We start from the raw sequence: 10,615 nt of genomic DNA on the forward strand, positions 1-10,615 counted from the left end.
TTCTATTGGATGCCATAAGTTACATTCATCACCAGCTCTAGTCAATGTCAAACACCTGGCAGAGAGGCAAACCTGAAAAACAGGCAGCTCCAACAAGGACTCACAGCTCCTACAATACCCATCTCCAACCCCCACAGCATCCTTTGAGTTGAAGGTAGTCAAATTGGTGACAGATATTATTGTAATTGGATGATACATACCTCCACCATGCATATCAATGAACAAAAAAACCACCAGTACAGTAAGCGTTAACACTTGCATGCACAATCTGCTCTACGATGGTCTTCAGTGGTTTTGTGTCTCCATATACTGCTGTCAATGGACTTGATTGATAAGTGAAATGGACTTTTCGATTACAAGTCACGTGAGAATGGTATGTGAATGCTGACGAGAAGCTGAAGTTTCCGATCTGCATTGAAATATTGAGTCCACATAAACTTTTATCATTCACTAGAAAACCATGAAATAACCACGTGACATGTAAACAAAGCCAAAGGAATCTCAAACATTTATTTCTGTCTGGAGTCTCAGTCTGTGACCATATCTTAATAAAAACATTTCAACCACTGGAATAGTTTAGTTGCTTTAATGACTTGCCCCACCAAAGACGTCATATTGGGTTCTCCAGATGCCACTTTTAAAGAGTTTTACTGCTCTGGCTGGAACACAGCTAATTCTCAACTATTCAAACTCTCTGGGGCTCGACCCATCACAAAGATGAGTCTTGTCAAAGAGTGAATTAACAAATGTTTGAAGTAAAGAAGAAGGGGAAACTCTCAGAAAACACTGCTACCTCCGCATTAATTTACAATGATGCTTGGGGACGAAGGGGCCACTGCAATTAAGTGGGCCATTAAGTGGTCAACTGTCAACATGTGGACACTTAAGGGAGGAAGAAAATTCTTCCACACTTCAACCTTGCACCTGAGCATTTCAACAACATTAAGGCCTTATTGTTGGCATGGGACCATCACGATCCCCCTGTAGGAACAGACATCTGTTAGGTTTTAAATGGATTACTCTCTGTAATAAGCATGATTACTGCCTAATTGCTAAATCTATACCCTGTTAACTTTAAAGGAACATAAACTGCTCTAAATATCTGGGAAAACATATCGGTTTCAAAAACAATAAAAACTTCAGGGAGTTTAGTATTTTCTTTCTTACCTAAATCATTTTTTTCCAACATCAAAACTGAACAAAAGCATCAAAAACGCTGAAAAAGACTGAAGTACCGAAACGAGACCAAATATTAAGATTTGAAAAAGATAAAAAGAATGAAGCAATGTAAAGAGATGAGGGCAGATACCTGGAACAAAACCAAAAGTTGTCTGCGTTTTTATAGTCTGGTGAGTTTTACACTGCGCTCATATTGTATAATGGCCTTTTCTCCATTTAACAGACATTAATAGTAAGTTATTGCAGACTTTACATTAATGTACATCCAATCTGTGCTCTCCTGGGCACAGTATACTCAATTCATGCTAAAATATGGAGCTATGTGCAGTCTTACAATGGGGATCTGATCTGTCTGCTGCACAGTAGCTGTAACAATTCCACCACATGGCCTAGTAATATCAGCATTAGAGAGACTCGGTCCTTTCTCACTGGCTATAAATATAAATGAACTGATACAAATATTCCATTACTATTCCAAAACAAGATTAATTTATCTCTGCCTTTTTTGGCTTTAAACAAAGCCAATGAGCAGCTTTTATTCAGATCTGTGCACCTTATGAGGATTAGTTTTTGTATAAAACATTGTTAATGCTTTGATATGACATATAGATAAAGTAGAAAAAAGAACAACGTAAGAGACTTTTATATGAATGTAATTTATTTAAAATAATTGTTATAACAGACAACTTTCTTCTCAGAGATAGTCTGGGAGAACCTGAGCTCTAACAGTATCGACACAAAGACTGACACATCTGTAAGATGTCAATGTAAACAACTGAGTTCATCAATCTCTGTCCTAATTACTTTGCCTACTTAATTATATATCGGGAATTAGAAAGATGTTTGACGGTTTGGTTTCAAACCAATGTTACATTGCTGAAATTTATAAATGCAAACAGTGCACATTTCAGAGAGTCAATGACACTGCAGCACATCTTTACATACACTTTTATGTGGGAAGAAAAAACTAAACTTCTTCCCTTCTTGGATATAATTTAGAACATGAGGAAACAGAAGGTTGGGAGACAGAAGAGTGGTTAGGGAATCATTCACTCTCAACCTAATTACCCTTCCTCACAACATAAGACAGCATTAATATGCACTGGCACCCAAAATAGTAAAGCGGCAGATTAAATTAAAAACAATTAGGGACTTTCACTTTGTCACTGTGCTGGTATGCCTGTCTGGTCAGGGCTTTAGGCTCTATTAAGTTAGGCTATCCACTGGTTATGAATCTGACAAATTCATGTTTGAATCTCCTCGGCCATTCAGAGTGTATCAGTGTCTTAAGCATACAGGAGAAAGCAGTAGCAAAAAGCCTAGAAATTTAAATCAACCTAATTAATCGGAGATGGGGGAAATTCAAGCGATCAATTAAATTTAAAATCTTCCTATTTACAAATAATTAATTATAAACAATAGCTGTAATTTAGGTAATGAAAGCCACCTGGCTAATGGCATTGGTATCATATGCTGCGACAGTACTTAGCATTTGGTGGATCTGCATGCAGAGAGTGTTGCATGGTGCGACTCTTCAGGGCATGGAACTGGCTAATTAAGGCGTAGCACATATTTCTACTAATGGTGATGAAGCTATTTTAAAAAAAATAAATAAGGGAATGACATGGATGAAATGATTCACTTTTACAAAGTGTATGGAAATATTGCTTAGTTTTCACACCTGGATCTATTGTTATAAACACCTTTACCACTTTAATAATTAGCTAACGCTACCCTAGCATACTTGGGATTTATACATAATTTCATTCAAGCAAGGTTGCTGAAAATATGTATATGCATTTACTTTCCTATGGATCAATATTTTATTAAGTGAAAAACAGCTGAATGCGGGTTAAACACTCTGGATATGCAAATGCTGCTAATTACACATGCTGATAGGCAAAATGCTAACATCTGTTTCTCAGCTATGCCTACCGTCATCAGCAGTAAAACAAATGTGTACCAAAAAAATCTTTATGCCTTAATGTATAAATGTGATATATTGGGACAAGAAATAGAAACAAACACAAATCTCAGTGTGTCATGCAGCTTCATACAAATACTTGCACAATGAGCACACGTGTTTACAGTTCAAATTAGTTCTACTTTTCCCCCACTGCAAAACAACTGTAGGCCTTTTGTTCCTATTACACTCGATGCAACAACAGTCATGTATGGTATTTACTGTAGTTGCAGCAATGTATTATTCATTTCTTTTTTTTTTTTTTTTTAAGTTTTGTTAGTTAGCATAAAGGATGGGAAATGAAAAGTATACACCATATCTCCAAACTTTATTTTAACATAACTGAAGAAAGATTCACCAAAAGCCTGACTCCGGTTACATTCCACTACATTTACAGATAGTGGCCCCCCTCCCCACTCTCTGCAGAAGGCCACAGACCTAAAAGCCTGCGGGGGACCGTGGACAGAAATGGCTTTAGCAGAAGCACAACAGGGAATCTTACTGCATACAATTGTCCTAATAGACGAAAAATATGACCCCCGCAAAGCCCTCTTCACGTTATTACAATCTTTAAAATTTCTGTCTGCTGAGGTGCCCTGAGATGTCAACACTGTTGTATAATGGTGGCAAAAAGAGCGGGAAAGATCCCACAATCACCACCTTAATTGTGATTCCTCCTGAGAGCTGGGGGTCCTTATGACTCTGTGTGACAAAACATGTTATAACTATAATGTTGCATTGCCTTTGTTATAGTGTAATGATTGTCATCGTTGCTTCTGCAAATTCTCGTGGAAATTGAAAATGAGGTCCATGTTATCTGTCAAGTGGCGAGCGTCCACTGGTCTGGCAAAGAAACACATTATACTGACCAATTGCCTACTCCCCCAAGCGTGGCTGGAGAACTTGTACCATTCTGGGCAATTTGTTTCATTCTTCTTTTGCAATTGATCCCAGTATGCAAAGAGAACCTGGGGCAAGAGACTCCACCATAGCTGCCCAGCTGAACTGTGCTGCTCTGTGCTGTAGATTTCCTACTGTGTGCGTTTGACTTTTGGGGGTTGAGGGACGACACTGACAAACACAGTGGACAATATAATGGTCTTACTCACAATAAACCATATTCCTGTGTGAATGATTTTACTCTACTAATATGAACATGTTATTTGTCTTGCAATCCAATAACATCAGTTTTCATCCTTTCATCAAAAATAGTGTCCCTAATAAATCACTTACTTCAACAACAGGCTGCTTACCTAGGTGTTTTTTTTAGCCCAATGAGCCGAAAAGGCTTTACAATCTACTGTATGGAGTGTGCTTGGACAACGTCCCTAAGATATGAAGAGGAAGTACTCATTCCTGTGCTTCCTAATCAAGTAATTGATTGCATCTATTATTCATGAACTCCTTAGCCTGCCATGAAGTTGTAAACTCAGCACAGCTTCTCTTCTTTCTACATCTCTCTCCTCTGCTTACACTTCATTCATCCCTTCACCCTTCCAATGTTCATCTAACCACATAAAGCTGTGGAATTAGTTTGCCATCCTCTCAGCCCTCAAGGGTTGTACCCCTAAGCCCCGACTGCCAGTTTGTGTTTTGTTCAATTTCGGCGACCAGAAGTGTGAGGCAGTGCACCGGAGGCCGTCGAGGCAGTCCCCAAAGGCTCTGCACTTTCAGTCTCTGGGTAATGTCATTGCCACTTCCAGGCTACAAAAAAGCTGTAGTATTCTAACTCCACAAGAGCTATAACAGAGCAACTTAGTTGATTCCACAGAGACAATAGTGGCAATAACAGTTTAATGTAGCAACACTCCAACTGGGAAATTTAGCACCAGCACTGTTTATAAGTTTTTTATATTCAAAACTTGGCAGTATGATGATGTATTTAGATGCCCTCTAACTTTATGAAAAGGCATTTGTTTATCTTTAAAAATCTTGATCCAGGCAATCTTCAGTAAAGGTTTTTAAACTAAAAATTAAAAATTTTAATTTCAGGTTATTAAGTGGGACAAAATAACAAACTGTGGTAAATGTAGATAATTCCCCTGTTTGATTGAGACTAATGCATTATCTGATTTGCAAAAATTGTTTTTGACTTTTCAATGAAGTTTATCTAAATTGTTTTCCAAAACTCTGCCCTACACTGCAAAACATAGTCTGATATAGAGGAATAAAAATGATTTTTTTTTTTAGTCTTTTGTTGCGTTATTGAGCTATAAAGTTTAACTAAATGTATAAAGAGCTTGCCAGTTTAATGCATCTCGCCTGTTATCAAATCCTAAGCTTTATCCAGCATGTAAAAAAAAAAAAAAAAAAAAAAAAAAAAAAAAAAGAGATAAACACTACAGCCACAATAAATAATCAATGAGCAAGTCCCTAAGCTTGGGCCCGGGTCTAGATATTACCATCAAAAACAAAGTGTCTGTAGCTAAGAAATCACCATATCAATGGCACATGCCACAACAACCCTGTCCCACGCTTTCCTTCCAAAGATCATGCTAGATAAACCCCAAATAACAGAGAAATTAACAAATGCTTGACATTTGCTCAACATCCATTATTCTGACACTTCTTCAGAATTTCAAAAGGCTGAACGCATGCTTAATCAACATTCATATTCCCAGAGCGAGCCCCGGCACCATATTGCAGCCCGCCTCAGTGCTGATGAAAACGGCACATTAGGGCCCGATTCAAAAAACGTTCAGGGACTCCTCACCAGGGAGCTCTGTGTATGTGTGTGTGTAAGAGAGAGAGAGAGAGAGAGGCAGAGCATGTGTTTAGAGGGGAGGGATGCTTCACACTTTACTTTTTAAGCATTTTCAGAAAACAGAGGCATCTCCCCCTTTCTGCACACCCTCCTACTTTCATGACTGTGAAAGCCATATGAGGAGTGAGCTGAATGGCATTTTAAAGAGGGGGGTAATCATTACATCCAAATTCATTCATAATACAGCACAGAAGGACACAGAGGACTCTCATACTCCCTCCCTCTTTTTCTCGCCCTTCTTACACAGACTCTCTCTGGGGACAAAGGGTGGAAAGACTGGGGTCCCCTCTAGACCCAAGGGAAGCCAGGCAAGGCCTCAGAGAGCAGCCCATCATTTCCAATTCTAATACGTGGCAAGAGAGGGACCTGATGGGACTGATGTCACATTTTTCCCCACACCGACCTGTGATGAGCCGTCCCACCCCCCTCGCTGCCTAGCCGCGGTCCAGATACTAGGCAGGACACCGCGGCTGGCTAAGAGGAGGGCAAGGAAGAGAGGGCAAGAATGGGGGGTTGATATTTGCATGTCCCCTCCATTGTGAGTGGGGGTAAAAAGTGACAGCACCGTGTCCAATTCTTTCCCCCCCAGAGCAGCTCGGGCCCGGCAAGAGAGGCCAGGCTGACAGATGACTCCCAACATCTGTGTTATGCAGCCGTTACAGATGAGGGACTCCACATCACAATCTCTCTCTTTCTTTCTGTCTATGTGACACTCCCTCTCTCCTCCCACTACCCATACTTATAGTACAACAGAAAGACTGACAGACTTTCCGTGGAAATTACCTTGAAATGGCTTTTAACAGTCATTTATTCAAAGTTTAATTTTTTCCTCCCTTTAAGTCCCAAATCAAAAGCAATGATTATGAAATGGGTTTGAGCTCAATACAGCATTCAGAGGTGTGAGGATAATGCTTATTCATATGGATCTACTTCATTGTTATGCAAATATAACATTTTGATTAGAAATGGCTAATAGTTAATTCAAACGATATCAATAAGAATATTTGTTTGTGACATCAATATAGTTAATCCCGACATGGAAAATTACAAGTAAATTTATAAAAAGGATGTTCAACACAATGATATAATGCATAAATATGTTCAACTGTTTCACATTTAAGACACATTTTCAACAATTTTTCAGTATAACGTTTAATAACAAATTGCTAAGAAACATTAATTTAATCAGCAAATTTTAATGAAATGATGACACGGGACTATGATATCATCACAATAAGATTTCACTTAAAGTCAATAACAGATAATACCGAATAATAGTCCACCCCTAATTAAAACTAAATACTATCAGCACAAATTTCCTAGCAAACAATTCAATTTATTAATTGGATAGATGCTAATATTAAAAAGTAAATAAAAAGAAGTACAAATATACTAAATAATATATTATGCTAAAATGATAAATTAACAAAATAATAGTTAATAGTCTGCTGCGACAGAAATGGCCCTGAAAAACTACAAAAGCCTCCGCCATGACGCTGGTAGACAACACATTAATCCACAGTCTACACTCAACATTGCTTGCATCTTTTGGAAATTGACCCATGCGATGTGAAATGATGTGATATCCGGATACCTGTCCTTTCTATCTCTCTGAGTATTATAGTCGGAGAGATAGAGTGCAGCCTTGTCCACAACAAACCCCTAACCCCCCCCCCCCCCCCCATCCCCCCCTCCTGCCAACCCCAGCCTGGCCAATATTTACGCAGTGGCAGGGCTCCCACACAGTCCAAGGGGACAGGAGGGGTGTGGGGCGGGGGTGGCTGACTGCCGTGCCTGAGCGCATGCTAAGAGATGATGGATGGCCTAGTCGATATGTTATGTCTTAAGAGCCTGATTTCCTGCCAGTCCAATCACTAACCCTCCAGAGCCCAGCTCAGCTGATTGGACAACCAGAATAATTTCGCAGGCTGTGAAAACACTGCTGCCGTGCCTGTCTGTCAGGCCCAGTGACGAGACTCAGGGATTTTAAAGAGCAAGGGCCTCCCCAGGATTGGTTATGGTGAACGAAATGATAACAATAACCAGCAAGACTAAACAAAAGAGCCAGCACCTCCGGGAGAGAGAGATCGTGCAGAATTATTGGAATGAAAATGACTCCATGTTTTCCTTTAATTATTACACCCACCAGTACCACTTTTTGAAAATCTGCCATGTGGACTGTTTGTTAAAGACAGTTTGGATTAGGAAACCAAAAGGAGAGAGGAAACTCAAAATAAACATGAGAAGGACCTCCTAGTGTTGGTGCCTAAACATACAGGATATTGGAGGAACTTTATACGCATGACATATGCTGTAAAATGCTGACAGTGAGAACAAAGCCAAGCTCAAGCCACACTGTGTCCCCTTTGGGGACCTGATACCTTTTTCTAGATTGGTGATTAGGGCACAATGGAAGTAGGAAGCTCCAAATACATACGACTTTGTAAGTGACCTCGGCGGGATCAGCCATGGTGTCCTGGTGGCCTTGGGGGATTACACATGTTACGTTCAATAAAGTGAGGGCCCTCAGTGTCAAGGAGAAAGGCAAACACAACCATTAACCTCTCCCTTCGATTTCTGGATGTGCAGGCACTGCATGGCAAAACATTGGCTAATGCTGTGGCGGCGGCCTATAGAGAAACCTGTGTGGAATTAATTAGAGATCTTAAGTGGTTAATTAAATGGGATTATAAATATCTAACAATAGGAGATAAAAAAAGAGACTCTGGGAATAAATATGCTGCTATCGGGAGTTGATAGACAGATGGTAAAGTCATCACTTAATTGTGCTTTTATGTATGTAAATTATTATCTAATTGCATTTGTATTTTGTGCATTAATCATTGATTCACAATGTACAGTTTCTCGTTTTCATCCTCTGCAATATATAAACACACACTTACCCACAATGCATTCACACATGGAAAATTACAAGTAAATTTATAAAAAGGATGTTCAACACAATGATATAATGCATAAATATGTTCAACTGTTTCACATTTAAGACACATTTTCAACAATTTTTCAGTATAACGTTTAATAACAAATTGCTAAGAAACATTAATTTAATCAGCAAATTTTAATGGAATGATGACACGGGACTATGATATCATCACAATAAGATTTCACTTAAAGTCAATAACAGATAATACCGAATAATAGTCCACCCCTAATTAAAACTAAATACTATTTAGGCGCAGGCTGAAAACTCACCTCTTCATGAAGTACTACCCTGAGCCTTCCTCGTAGCACTTATTGCACTCGTATTAGTTGTTGCACTTACTGTATTCATATCAGTTCGCTGCACTTATTGAATTTGTATTTGTTTACTGCACTTATCCTATTCGTAGTAGTTTGTAGCACTTATTATATTCGGATTAGTCTGTTGCAATTATTGTTTTCGTAGTAACTTGCCTCTGCACTATACTTTTGCTCTGGTTTATGCTTTAAGATGCTTGTTTAAGAAAGGAGATGCACTTATGACTTCTGGTGACTAGTAGTTCTCTTGAATACTAGTCACCCGCTTTGGATAAAAGCGTCTGCTAAATGACTGTAATGTAATGTAATGTAATGTATCAGCACAAATTTCCTAGCAAACAATTCAAATGTGTTGTATTGTATTTTGGACATTAATCATTGATTCACAATGTACAGTTTCTCGTTTTCATCCTCTGCAATATATAAACACACACTTACAGCAGCTAATTTACCCACAATGCATCTGCACATGGAGGAAGCTCAGTATAGATCCAGTGTAAACACTTACTTTGGGAATCTTTCCTTCAGTGTCTTCATACGTTGGCGGGTTGGTCTCAGTTGATCAATCCATCTTACGATCTCTTTATATTCAGCTCGGGACAGCTTCATGTTGATATGATTACTACTGTCTATCTGTGCAAACACGGAGGGAGAGTTCAGTTCAGGAGGTAAACAAACAGCTGTCAAAAGAAACAGCTGGAACACCTATCGTAGCTTTATATTGTGGCTAACGCGTCACATCAAACGCTTATCATAAAATAAAATATGTTCTCTACTCCCCGAAAGTGTACTGAAAGGACTACTGCATGCATCGTGTTGTCAAATACGAGTGTAGAGCGATAAATATCATGTAAAACTGGTTGTTTACCATTGATTCCTGCTGCCTGTGGACACTTCCTGGTAGCGGCTTCCCGCTAGGAAGTTGAAGCGGTGACTCTGGTGTGAGCAGCGGTTTGATTGGTCCATACGTCATCGAGGCTGAGTATAACAGCAGGTGATTGGTTACTCGGTAGTAGGAAGGCGGAGGTGCAGAAGCATCGCTGGACTCACAGTCTGGTGCTCTGCTGCAGAGCTGGTTGACTACCCTAAAGTCCTGCAGGAGACATAAAAGATGAAATCATTTTTAATAGGGAGGGAGAGGATTTTTTGGCAGTAGGCACAGAGAAAGAGAGAGAGAAGGGAGCGTCGTTCTCGTATGTGAGTGTAGTAAATACAGGTAAATACAGTACCAGTCAAAAGTTTGGACACACCTTCTCATTCAATGTTTTTTCTTTATTTTAATTTTTTTCTACATTGTAGATTAATATTGAAGACATCCAAACTATGAAGGAATTATGTGGTAAACAAACAAATGCTCAACAAACCAGAATATGTTTTATATTTTTATATTTTAGATTCTTTTTTTAGATTCTTCAAAGTAGTTGAATATATATATATATATATATATATAT

General features: G+C 39.0%; 1 protein-coding gene across 3 annotated transcripts in view; it reads right to left on the bottom strand.

The window, feature by feature from the left end:
• cdin1 (CDAN1 interacting nuclease 1) overlaps positions 1-10,062 on the bottom strand; it is a 54,645-nt gene extending 44,583 nt beyond the window's left edge. Inside the window, exons 1-2 of one of the 3 annotated variants that reach the window (XM_054614476.1) lie at positions 10,033-10,062; positions 9,673-9,793 (exon numbers count right to left, since the gene is read on the bottom strand). In XM_054614476.1, the coding sequence (XP_054470451.1) occupies positions 9,673-9,773 (101 nt within the window). In that variant the 5' untranslated portion in view covers positions 9,774-9,793; positions 10,033-10,062. Of the gene's footprint in view, positions 1-9,672; positions 9,798-10,032 lie in introns of those variants that run through there. The other 2 variants (XM_054614475.1, XM_054614477.1) reach the window with 2 other exon arrangements.
• Positions 10,063-10,615: the final 553 nt, after the last annotated feature.

This window comes from Anoplopoma fimbria, chromosome 15 (assembly GCF_027596085.1).
Source record: "Anoplopoma fimbria isolate UVic2021 breed Golden Eagle Sablefish chromosome 15, Afim_UVic_2022, whole genome shotgun sequence".
NCBI lineage: Eukaryota > Metazoa > Chordata > Actinopteri > Perciformes > Anoplopomatidae > Anoplopoma > Anoplopoma fimbria.